The sequence below is a fragment of the Bos javanicus genome, chromosome 20 (assembly GCF_032452875.1).
Source record: "Bos javanicus breed banteng chromosome 20, ARS-OSU_banteng_1.0, whole genome shotgun sequence".
In the NCBI taxonomy this organism is placed as follows: domain Eukaryota; kingdom Metazoa; phylum Chordata; class Mammalia; order Artiodactyla; family Bovidae; genus Bos; species Bos javanicus.
In genome coordinates this window covers 61,990,036-62,003,314 of record NC_083887.1, presented here as the reverse complement: position 1 = coordinate 62,003,314, position 13,279 = coordinate 61,990,036, and the positions used below count along the sequence as shown (strand labels likewise).

The following is a 13,279-nucleotide window of genomic DNA, read 5'->3' as shown; positions in this document are numbered from 1 at the left end:
ATCTCTTGTACTTCTAGGCCTGCTGCAAGACTGATAGTAGAGTGTTGAACTGCATTTTTAAGTATAGAGAAAAGTGTTGAGGCCTCTAAATAAGTTTGAAAAATGACATCTATCTCAATACTGGAGTTTTCAAGGTTCCTGCCATTTTCTAGGAAGATTAAACATCTAGAAATATGTTAGATTTTATTTCTTATTCTCTGATGTCTGCAGGAAATGATCATGTACCACTGGAACTATTTCAACGAAAACACACCCACATTGAAAAACCTTTTGAACGATTCTACTGGGTGAGAGAGTTAAAGAGAAAAGGTCAACTTAAATAACAACAAAGCAGTTGATTTCACAATTATTCTCATAATTATAGTCTCAATTTTTCATCCCTGCCTAATGGTGATGTGGCTACCTGGGGCAATAATAATCAAAAAAGAAGGCTCAGGTGAATTTCACTCCACTGCTCTGGAGTAATCAGTACAGAATAGATTCTCAGCTGCTCAGCATTCGGATTCATAAGCTCCTTTGTTTATGCTCATCTGCCACAGGGGGCAACACTTAGGGGATAAATGAACCAGGGAATGAGAATCAAAAGGTACGGCCTACGCTGGACTTCCCTTGTGGCCCAGTGGGTAAGACTCCATGCTTCCACTGCAGGGCGCAGAGGTTCGATATCTAGGGGGAAAGGTAAGATCTCACATGCCATGGCCAAAAAAAAGGCACGTCCTCTGCAGTGCGCTCAGTTCCCCCACTCAGGAGATGTTTCAGGCATGAGGGTGGGGTGTTCCCTGGTGTTACACGGAGGCAGAGCGCTGAGCTGAGGATGGGGACCACAAGCATCTGTTTGTGATGCTTTTCGTTTGGCAGCCGGGTAGAGTTGCTAAGGAAAAACACTGCCTCTGGGGTAAATACACTTCCCATTAGAAAAATTCATCTTAGACGCCCTGGATCCAGAAGACAAGTTAATAAATCATCCAATTTGTCTGTTCTGCTTCCCTGCAGCTCTACACCTAAATAATATCAAGGAATCGCAGCTCAAACTCTTAGGAGTCTTCGGATAAGGCGGGGGTCAGTGTCTGTTTAGGGCTGCACCTTGGTACCCCAGTTTTATGAATGCCCTAATCTGGCCTGTTCTGTTGAAGTCCTTATGGTCTATTTTCAGGAGGGGCCCATCTCCACATCCGCTTGGAAAAGGTTGTGGGATCCTGGGTTAGAAGAGATCCCGATGGTTCTGGCAGCTCTGCTTTCGAGGCATATACCCACCCCCTACCCCTGCCACACACACACACACACACACACACACACACACACACAACACATGCACACACATCAATATGGCAAGTCCTGCTCCCAGAGGAGGGGCAAACCCGGGGTGGGAGGTAGGTGTGTGGGGAGGCTGGCGGAGACAATGAACGTGGACATGGAGCCCGAGCCAAGGAAACTACAGAATAGGAGGAGGGCTGAGATCAAGGCTGGTCACTAGGCAGGCTGGCTTGGATGGGCGGGGTAGATGGTACCAATTTTGGCCTCTGCAGAGTCCCAGCTGATGAGCCAATGGGTGTGACTGGGGGAGTGAAGGATGAAGGGCATGACAGATCAATGCCTCCTGAAGGGAAACTGAGGTCAGTGGTTCTCACGAACCTTCTTGGGAGTTCGCCATGTTAAGAGGTTGGTTTCATGTCAAGAGGGGAAAATGTCTCAACAGCAGTTCTGGGGGTTTCCCTGAGTTCCTCTTCTGTTGCTTCTCTCCCATCCCTTCCCCTCCCATCTCCCCTCCCCTCCTTTCTCCACCCCCTCTCTCTTCCTCACTCCTAATGGGCAAAGCTTGACCACCATCTTGGGTTATGCCAACTGGGAAAAAAATCTATAGTGATCTCCTTCTCTAATTTGAGAGAATATCATGAGCTGGACAATGGAGAAGGAAGTGGGAACCAAATCCAGTATTCCTGCCTGGGAAATCCCATGGACAGAGGAGCCTGGTGGGTTATACAGTCCATGGGGGTCGCAAAAGAGTCAGACCCGACTTAGTGACTAGACAACAAAAACAGCACAATTTGGGAAAGTGAGAAGGAAAGGGACAGGGGAAGAAAGACCGAGGATTCTCCCAGCTCCTCCAGGAACAAGATGCTCCATGTCTATACCCCCGGCGTCACCTCATTGCCAGTCCCTGGGAATCTTGGCTGTCGCGCTCTCACGTCCTGCCGAGCTGCTGAGCTGAAGTCTGATGCCCCCACCCTCTGGCCTGCCCCGAGTCCCATCACCAGCTCCTCAGAGCAGACTCGCACAGCTGGGCTCACCTGTCATGGTATCTTTCCTGGAAGTGTGCTCTCCTTTAGTTCCATGGTAAGTGGCGTTGCTGCCAGTGGACTCATAGTCTGTCTTCCTTTCTTTGAGGCTGATCATTTCCCGAGGTGAAGCTGGGGCACTTGCTACATAAAGAAATCGAAAGGGTCACTTTCTGCGTGTCATCCCACAGCACGTACAGCTTCTCACACAAACACGTGAAATCATAAAGGCACCAGGCTCAGCACAGGTCAGTATGTGTACACGGACCTGTCATTGATTTTTATTTTTGTTCTTTTGACTCTTCTCTTTCCACCTCCCCTTATTCCATGTCACGCAGTGCTTTCTAGTTAAGGGGCCATGCAACTTGGAGGCAGGGAACTAAATACTATATCCTGGGAGCATCTTCCCGAGAGAGACACCCTCGTGGGGCTGTGACCTGCTCAAGGTGTATGGGACAGTTTTAAGAATGAGATCTGTCTTGGTTTCTTTTTCTTTCTTTTCTCTTTTCTTTCCCTTTCTCTCCTTTCTTTTCTTCTTCCTTCCTTTTAAAAAACTAGATGTGTTTCAGAAGAGTGATGACTGATATTTGAGAATCTCTGATTAAATCAGATGAGTTTTGCTTAAATTCTGAGTCACGCAGAAATGGCTGTAAAGGAAGGCAGAGGCTATCTGTGGGGCCAGTGTAGTCCCACCTCCAAGATCCTCTCCATCAACCTGCAGAGCTGGCTGGGGGCACAGTATGAGGAGGGCGCCTGTCTTCTGATGAGTGTCCTTGCTCCATTTCAAATGCCCTCAACACTCTTGCACACACACTTTGCACCCTTGATATTATCTGCCTGTCAGACCTGGAAACTGAGCCCTATCAACCCTTTGGGTCTTCATTTCTAAAATGACAGGTTGCAATTAGACCTCCCTGGGTTTAACAAACTGGTCCCAGAACAGAGGAAAAGATTAACCTGGACTAAAGGAAACAAACAAAAAGAAGTTTCGTTTTTTAAAAAAATTAGGTGGAGTGGGAGCAACTAAGCAATGTGAAGTGGAGGTTAAGTGAGTGTACTGGTGCTAAGGCAGCCATTATGTGCACATCTTACAGGCTGACCTCAGGATTGGTCTCCATGCTCCTCAGTGAGGCCACTTGCATCCCAAGCTTAGTCAACTGCATCTCACTAGAGTGCAGGCATGGAGTCAGCCCCATCTTCCATGTCTGAGGGCAGTGCTTCAGAAACTTGTTTAACCTTGACACTCACCTGAGAACCTGGGGACCCTAAAACCAGATCCCTGAAATTCTGAATCTGAATTTTCAGTATATGGGCCTAGGAACCCATATTTAGTAAGTACACTTGGTGATTATTAAGGCTAGGGAATCTCTGGGGAGCTCTGGCTTTTAGGATAAATCTCTCTTTCTCTCACTGGTGTCCAAGCCCCTCCCCAGTCAAGCCTCAGTTTACCCTCCCACTTTTGATTCTACATCCTTTGTAGGGTCCCCCAGGTCCAGCCCACTGGGCCTGCTTCTTCCCTGAGCCACTTGATTGCTTTCACTGAACTTAGTATCTTCTATGTTCAAAGCCCCATGCCAGACACCGGGGACAGAAACACGAGTCACGGCCCACTTTCTAAACTTGAGGAGCTCTTCATCAGGTCAGGAAATAAAGCCAGAATAAATAAGAGGGAGAGGCTCAGTGGATGTCTCAGCCCAGTGATGGGAAGTTAACAAAAGGGGCCTTTACCCATCCTTTTCTGAAAGGCCCCCTACCCACCTCTCAGACCTTCAAATAAAATCAAGGCTTACTGCTCAGCTCTTGAAACTCTTAGAGGTTTCTAATCCTGGCTACCCATAAGAATTAATTACCTGAAATACTCAAAAATACATGGATGCTACACCTGGTTCCTCTCCCCAAGTGAATTGGATCAGAATATCTGGGTGTAAATCCAGTGGGAAACCAGGGAAGAAACTTGCAACTGTTCCACACATCTCAACCGGGCTCTGGGTCCAGTTTCTGCACATCCTCAGCACCCAGGCTACTGTGTCTTGCTCACCCCTTCCACCCCTGCCCTCTCTTCTCTCTTCTCTCTCCATCTTCCTCTCCTGGGAGGGTCCCTTCCTGCTCTTGCTCCTCTGTTCCCAGGTCTACTGCATAAAGATTGGCCTTTTATGAGTCACTGCCAACAATCACGAAGGGACAATATTTTGGAGCCTCTTGAACAAAGCTTTTAAAATGAGAATCTAATATTGCACAGATGGTGGGCATTACGAAACTATGCAAGTGTGTAATTATCTCCTGAGACCTCACACACAGTGGTCCGAGTCTCCGGTAATCCAGGATGATGCTCCTGGAAAAATCAAATCATGCCCATGAGTGTTTATTGGGTGCCTTCGATGTGCTGTGCCAGGGGACTACCAGGCGGGACTTTGGCTGCATCCTTGGGATGCTGGCATTCTGAAAGGCAGTGCTTTTCTTCCTGGGCACCTTCCAATTTATTATATGATTCCATCTTCCTAACACGGACTGGTTCTTCATAATTAGAGCTCTTAGAAATACCATCCTTGAGCTTCCCAGACTCACTGCTCTTTACCTATTTGTTGTTGCTCAGTTGCTCAGTCGTGTCTGACTCTTCATGACCCCATGGACTGCAGTATGCTAGGCTTCCCTGTCCATCACTATCTCCCTGAGTTTGCTCAAACTCATGTCCATCGAGTCAGTGATGCCATCCTACCATCTCATTGTCTGTCATCCCCTTCTCCTCCTGCCCTCAATCTTTCCCAGCATCAGGGTCTTTTCTGATGAGTTAGCTCTTTGCATCAAGTGACCAAAGGACTGGAGCGTCAGCTTCAGCATCAATCCTTCCAGTGAATATTCAGGGTTGATTCCCTGAATTAGGATTGACTGGTTTGATCTTCTTATCTTTTTAAGAATTATGAAAATATGATGTGTAAAAGGCCACCTCCATGCTTCTGAGGCAAGTGGCACTTTCTTGAATTACACGGGGTATCCTAAGTCTTGTTCAGTGTGAAGCTAAATGTTACAAGCAATAACACAGCACTAAAAATAAAAGCTTTCAAGGGGCTGGGAGAAGGTAATTTATTCCAATCAAATAGTCCCCATTCATTTCTGATTTTCCCCACTGCTCTGATAGTAAAGCATGATGTAAAGTTTCATGACAAACGTGCTCACGGGCAGAGGGGACACCCTGCCGAGGGCACTCTGTACTGTGTCCTTTGAGATGTGGTTCCAGAAAATATAGTTTCTTTGGCAGGAGGAGGGCAGTGAAGGGCAAGGAAAAACTTTTGTTAAATAAAGGCTTATATACCTGCATGTGTGAGTACAATTATTCACTGCATGCTAGAATAAACCAACAATAAACTCTATGCCTTTATATACTAAGCAATATGTTCATATTTTTCCTTCAATGAGTTCTTTAATCTTTGGCATTACATAAGTGATTGAAAAAGGGTTTAAAAATAAGGTGTCTTTACAAGTAGATAAGAAAAGCTAGTTCCCAAGTTAAGCAATAAAAATGAGACAAAGGCAGGGGCAATCTAGAAGTAGGGGGGTTAGAAGGTATAAATTATTTTGTATAAAATGAGCTAGAAGGATATATTGTACAATGCAGGGAATATAGCTAATATTGTACAATAATATAAATGGAGCATAATGTTTAAAAATTGTGAATCACTATATTGTACACCAGTAACATATAGTATTGCATACCAAATATATTTCAATAAAATTTTTTGTAAAAGAATGAAACAAAATTAGAAAAAATTAAATTGAATGTTTTAAAAGTCATGGTTGGTTGTAATATGAATATGCAAATGACTTATCTGCTGGTTTACAGGTAATAATAAAAACCAAATCAGGTATAGAACAGTAATGAAAGCTGGAACGATAGCTCTCCAATGCATGTCATTCTCAAGGAGGGAAGAGCACACCTTCTTTCTCCTACTTTGTATCCCAATTACAATCAATAAAATACAACTTAAACTACCTGAAGTTGGAAAAATGTCTATGGAAAAGCCTGACCTGCAAACACTCAGTGGTTCTATTTATTCTTATTCCTCCCTGAATGCAGGTCCAGGATGTGTATTTCATGCCTATGACACCTCTTAGAGATTTGTAGAACTCTATGAGAAAGATGTCTGTTCTGAGTTTGTGCATATAGAACACAGAGTTACCCCTGCTATAGAAAGAAAACAGATGCATTTCACATTTCTAGCAAATGTCCCAGTCGGGATGGCCCTCCCTCCAGTCTGCGGGGTCAGCTAAGGGGCTTGGATCCAAGAGAAGCAGATAGCTGGCCCCCGGACCCTCTTACCTGAGCGGTTGTTGGGGGACACGCGCACGGGGGAGATGGAGGGCGTGCGGGACGAGGAGTAGGGTCTTTGCCGATCCCTCTCGATGGTTGAAGATGAGGCTACGAAGTGATACTGTGACCATCCGTCCTGCAACAGACAGCACAGCACGCACCCATCACGTGGGGAAGGCACGGCGATTCCTCACCTCCTGACACCGGGCGTTCAGAGCATTCGACTTTGCGAAACGTTTCTCCAGTCTGTCAGAGCAGATCTCAGATTTCTGCTTCTCTATCACCCTGACGCTGGGAGGGCCTACCCTAAGCGCTGGCTTTCCTTTCCAGGTGTGGAATAAGCAATCCCTTTGCAACTCTGCTTTGGCCTGAAGATTGTATTTAAATGAAAATAGGATGCTCAGAGGCGCTTCCCAGGTGGTGTGAGTGGTAAAAACCCACCTGCCAATGCAGGTGACATGAGAGACACGGGTTTGATCCTGATTTGGGAAGATCCCCTGGAGGAGGGCATGGCAACCCACTCAAGCATTCTTGCCTGGAGAATCCCATGGACTGGGGAGCTTGGCAGGCTACTGTCCACAGGGTCGTAAAGAGTTGGACACGACTGAAGCGACTTAGCACGCAGACACATAGGACGCTCAGAATGACCCTGAAACAACGTTTTACCTTCCTGGCTCCAGCTCTGTCTGGCCCTCTTTTCAGCTTTAAAGTTTTCCCAAGTCTTTACTCTTTTGTTCTTGGGACCAATCTGTTAGTGATCAGACTGCCGAGGACCACTGTCTCTTTCGGTTCATCTCCCTTACACTGTTTTGAGCCTCTTTTCTGCCCACATTCCCACATTCCCACCAGCTCAAGGCCTTCAGCATGACTGGTGCTGAGTAATCACACCTAGGTTGCTGTGTTCTCTGAATTGCTCCCAGGAATTATTAGAGCATATTAAAAATGTGCTTAGTCACTCAGTTGTTTCTGACTTTGCGACTCCATGGACTGCCAGGCTCCTCTGTCCATAGAATTTTCCAGGCAAGAAAACTGAAGTGGGTTGCCATTTCTTTCTCCTATCAATTAATTCTCCATTTACCTTCCAACATCTGGTTACTATAGGAAAAGCATATATACCATTTTTCATTATGAAAACTAAATAAGTACATCATGGATCATTTTGTATTTAGAAAGCACAAAGAAGAAAATAAAAATAACCAACAGTTCCACTCTCTCTTCTTCCCCTGAGAACTCCTGTTAAGATGTTACAGTATTTCTTTTTTCTTTCATTTTTTTTCTTTTTTAATTCAAGTTCAGTTTTTATCAAAGCAAGATGTCAAACAGTACTGGCATTATCAAAGAAAAACAGATACCTTTCCCACTCTTAACTTCTGCTTAACAGACACAACCATTTTCAACTCTTTTGGTTTTTTTCCCCCCTGACTTTTCTTAGGGACTCAATTCTCTATAAGGAATCATTGCAAACATAATCAGATGAAAGCTAACCAAGAATAGAATTTATACTCATTTCAATGTTTGTGTCTTTCTTTATGTAATTCTCATTATTGCTCTATTTGACTGGTAGGATAAAGCCAAAATTAGAAGTATGCTATTTTAAAAGCTGTTTACTCCACGACAAGATTTTCTCAACAGTCTCATGGGTTAGATGCTATTATCATCTCCATTTTACAGAGGAAGAATCTGAGCTTTAGAGAGTCAATGGGCCACCCAAAGTCAAACTGTAAACAAGTGAAAACTCATGGTAATACTACAATGTGACACACTGAAAACATACAAACTCTAATTTGAAAAGATACCTGCACCTCGGGTTCACGGCAGCACTGTTCACAACAGCCAAGACATGGAAGCAACCTCAGTGTCCATCGCAGGTGAATGGATAAAGAAGATGTGGTTATAAACACTGATGCAATGGAGTACTGCTCAGCCATAAAAAGGGATGAAGTAAGGTGATTCGCAGCAACATAGATGGGCCTAGGGAATCTCACACTAAGTCACGTCAGACAGAGAAAGACCAATATCACATGGTAACACCTAGGTGTGGAAGCCAAAAGACTGACCCAATAAACTCATCTGAAAGACAGGAAAAGCTTGTGGTTGGCCAAGTACTCCAGGAATAGTCAACAAGGGAGCAGGGACCTGGCCGATGGCGAGAAGCCAGACACTGAAGACACAGGCTGGGGTTTCCAAGCCAAGAGAGGAGCAGAGACGAAGGTCCTGGGGTGGGAAAGGTCTGGGCTGCTGTGAGGGGAAGAGAAAGTCTCTGTGATGGAAGGGGAGTGAGCAGGAGGCAATCAGGAAATAGGATACCTTATGGGTGTCAGGGCAGTCTGGGGAGAGTCAAGTAGCAACAGGGAGATAAGATAAGGAGCTTTTCCACAACAGTCAAGGAGAGATGAACCTGGCCTGACTGGGGGCTAGTGGTGAGCTAGGGGCTGGTCTGGCATCAATGGTGGGAGGATCTGCTGATGCCTGGGCTACTGGGCTACTAGAAATGTGTGTGTGTGTGTGTGTATGTTAGTCGCTCAGTTGTGTCCGACTCTTTGCAACTCCATGCACTGTAGCCCACCAGGCTTCTCTATCCATGGGATTCTTCAGGCAAGAATACTGGAGTGAGTTGCCATTGTCTTCTCCAGGGGATCTTCCCAACCCAAAGATTGAATCTGGGTCTCCTGCATTGTAGGCGGGTATGGAAGAGATAAATGACCTTGATGCTGCTGGTGTGAACAATGGGGCTGGCGATGCCATGCACTGAGACAAGGGCCAGTGGAAAGGGAGTGGCTTTAGGAGGTGAGATCAATAATGCCATCTGGGACGTGCCGAGTTCGAGATGCCTGCGGGACACGACAGAAAAGAGAATAAAGCAGAAGCGGAAACCTGGAATTTCAGGAGTGATGTCAGACCTGAGGCAAAATTTTGGAGTTCTGTATACAGATATCATATAAAGTTAAGAGAGAAGATGGAAGCCTTGCATGTGAGTGCAAAGAGAGCAAAGCAGAGGGCACAGGGCTGGGGCACTGCAATACTGAGTTGGCACAGAGGGCACCGGGAGGGCCAGGATGAGCTGGGAGCGGAGCTAGAAGGCTGTGATGTCAGGCAAGATCAGGAAACAGGGACCAAAAACGTACCTCTGAGCTTGGGAAGACGGAAGTCAGCATGACCAAAACAAAAGAACTTTCTTTGGTCTAGCTGGTAAATCTCTTAACTCAGGTGGGCTCAAAAGATAGTGAGAATTGATGAAAGAGAAATGGTGAGTACAGACAGCCTTTGGCAAAGACTGACTATTACAGGGAGCAGAGAAATGGGGCTTGAAGAGCTAGAGCAGCTCAGAGATGCTTTAATATACCCCCTGGAGGAGACTGCAGTGTTTCACATGCTGATGGGAATGTCTCGACACAGAGGAGGAAAAACCTGGGATGCAGGAGAGAAGGGAAATAGTTCTTAAGAAAAGGAGGGTCTTGTTTTCTGACATTTCCTGAAGGGGCGGGGTCGGGATGAGAAGCAAGGTCATCTGCTCAGAGTGAGGAACAGTTGGAGTTTAGAGGATGGAAGAAGAGACGGGAAGGTAGGGAAGAGGAAGGAAGAGAGGAAGAAGAGACATGTGAGATGGTTCTCAAGGTAAGCAGGGAGCAGGTTGACCCTCGCCAGGTGGTCCAGTGGCTGGAAGCTGAGATGGAACTTGAGGCTGGTGGCAGTGAATTCATGGATATGGGATGACTCCTTCACCCAGGGTGGTGTGTTTTCTCTCCAGCCACATTCGGCTGCCCCAGAGCAGGTGTGAGGAGATGGAATTGGATGGGGGTGGTCAGGAGACTGACCTGGAAGGAGACAGGGACAAAGAGATGCAAAGGGCAGGTCATGGAAGCTCTTGGAATCTAAGCTGGGTGGCGAGGAAAGTGGAGATTGGCGAATGCACACTAGTCAGTGGAGTGAGGATCTTCAGAGGGTCGGGGCACTTCACAAGTGCTGGGGGTTTCCTTGATGGAAGGCAGAGAACTTTCTGGAAAGAGCAATCCATAAAGAGACATAAGAAACATGAGTTTGATTCCTGGATTCAGAAGATCCCCTGGAGGAGGGCATGGCAATCCACTCCAGTATTCTTGCCTGGAGAATCCCATGGACAGAGGAGCCTGGCAGGCTACAGTCCATAGGGTCACAAAGAGTCAGACACAACCGAAGGGACTTAGCATGCACGTATGCATGGGTATTGGATATAGGGGGGTCCTACTGACAGCAGACCATGGGTTCAAGGGCAAAAGGACGGGAGGTGGGAAGGAGGAAGGGGGAATGCCAGGGCAGACGGCTGGCTGTTTAGAGCCTCTGAGTGAGATGAGTCTAGAAGTGACAGCCGACCCAGCAGTCTTGGGCAGTTGGTGGTGACCAAGGTAAGAAGTGTACAGGGGCAAACAGCTAAAACCATCACAGGGAGGGTGGGAGCCATGGGAAGAGGCAGGTGTCCAGGTAGGAGAAGAAAATGTGCTGTCTCCGCAGGAATTCGGGGCATTCCTCTTAAATTCTCAGGGGGTGGGGTGGGATAGGGAGGAAAGGAAGGAGCGTGTTACAGAAGCACGTAAAATATTTCAGAAGGGAATGGACCCATTGCTCACATACGGGAACAACTTACAAATTTGTTTTAAAAAGATATTCCTTTCTTTTGAGGGGAATGCTTTGTTGGCAGCAAATGTCCTTAAATAGGTCCCAATTGAGGCAGATTATTTTACGTTTGTCTCACCTGCAATTTCTTTTTTCTTTTTTAATTTTTTATTTTATTTTTTAACTTTACAATATTGTATTGGTTTTGCCATATATCAACAGGAATCCACCACAGGTATACACGTGTTCCCCATCCTGAACCCCCTCTCTCCTCCCTCCCCGTACCATCCCTCTGGGTCGTCCCAGTGCACCAGCCCCAAGCATCCAGTATCGTGCATCGAACCTGGACTGGCGACTCATTTCATATATGATATTATACATGTTTCAATGTCATTCTCCCAAATCTTCCCACCCTCTCCCTCTCCCGCGGAGTCCACCTGCAATTTCAAAGACGATGTACTGTGTGTGTGCGCGGAGTGTTCTAGGTTGTGGCTCAGGAAATTGCTTTAATCAAAACCTTGGCTTCTTTGGTCATGAGTAACTAATGATACTCCATATACCATGAAAGGGGGGCACAGTACTTCATAATAAGAATACTGGCTAATATCTGATCTGTTCTAAAACCTATGGAGACATCAGGGATAAACGTGGCCCAGTTCTAGTCTGGTTTGACTTGGGCAGTATCACTCTATTGCTCGGCATCTCCCTCTCACACAGGTAAGTACAGATGTTTTGCGCAACAGTTCAGAGTTAATGATGCTTCCCAGGGGGCGCTAGTGATAAAGAACCTTCCTGCCAATGCAGGAGGTGTAAGAGACATGGGTTCGATCCTTAGGTTGGGAAGATCCTCTGGAGCAACCCACTCCAGTATTCTTGCCTGGAGAATCCCATGGACAGAGGAGCCTGGTGGGCTGCAGTCCATGGGTCACAGAGAGTTGGACACGACTGAAGCGACTTAGTTTGCACAGCACAGATTCCATTGAGACCAGCTAAGTATTTACATCTCTGGAAGTGTCAGGAAAGGGGCTGTAATAAAAAAAAAAAAAAAAAAAAGACCTGCTTATGAAGGAGGAAGGGGTAAAAAAAGCACCAAAAAAAGCTTTCAAATCTTTCATGAGACCCACTTCTGAGAATGCAGACACGTGACAGAGATGAGCCGTGCAGGTGACTTGTCTGTGGGCAGTGGGAGCGGTGGACACTCGGCGGTGATAGGGAGGGTGTCAGAGGCGCCTAGAATGCCCCGCCCCCGGCCGGGCTCCAACCAGCCAGACACCTTTGTGTAAGGCCAGCGCACATCTGAGCACAGAAACTTTGAATGAAGGTGGGAGGCAGGAACCTGAGGAACAGCACAAAGTGGAAACCCAGTGAAGGCTCTGGGTTACAGCAGTGTCTGAGCCACAGCTGCGAGCCCCTGGGATGCTAGGAAGGTGACCTGGTTACGCTCCATCTCCAACTTCCGCTCATCCACTGATGCAGAGTGAAACGTGTGATGACAAAAACAAAGACCTCCAATTTCGCTACAGTTACCAAAACGCAGAGGGGATCTCAGCTTTAATTCTGAAGGCACATCCTTCCACACACCATGGAAAGGTGTAGCCTCGGATGCTAGAGACCAGGGCACAGATGAAATCAACACTCGTCTTAGTGATGCTGAATAATTTCCTGGAGGGTAGATCTCATGGCCCTGCACATCTTTTACTGCATGAAATTTTTAGTTATTCAACTGAAAAAAAATATACATTTTTCTTTCTAAAGAATAAGGAACACGAAGACATATCTTCTTTGAGAAAGTTATTCTGAGCTAATATTTTTTTTTATCCAACTAGCCTTGGACATCCTTGCTGTTTAGCCAGCCTGCAATCAGTTTATGATTTGCTGACTTCCCACTGTCATTCAGAAAGGCTTGAAAGGGGTTTACAGAAACACACACAACTTGGGCACACAGGCTTTGAATCACTATTTGCCTCTTTGATGACTATGTTTTCTTTTTAATGTTTTAACTCTCTGTAGACCAGAGGCTGTGCCCCAAATTCTATTGGGTACTTCACCAGAGTTCCCCTTCATACCATCCCTTTGGCTTAGATAAGAAAGTTCAGGGAAGGAAACA

At 46.2% G+C, this 13,279-nt stretch overlaps 1 protein-coding gene across 2 annotated transcripts in view; it reads right to left on the bottom strand.

The window, feature by feature from the left end:
- Positions 1-13,279, bottom strand: part of CTNND2 (catenin delta 2) — a 1,100,621-nt gene that overhangs the window by 10,659 nt on the left and 1,076,683 nt on the right. For both annotated transcript variants that reach the window (XM_061393866.1, XM_061393867.1), the window contains 2 exons: positions 6,592-6,718; positions 2,289-2,420 (listed from right to left, as the gene is read on the bottom strand). In XM_061393866.1, the coding sequence (XP_061249850.1) occupies positions 2,289-2,420; positions 6,592-6,718 (259 nt within the window). The remainder of the gene's footprint in view (positions 1-2,288; positions 2,421-6,591; positions 6,719-13,279) is intronic.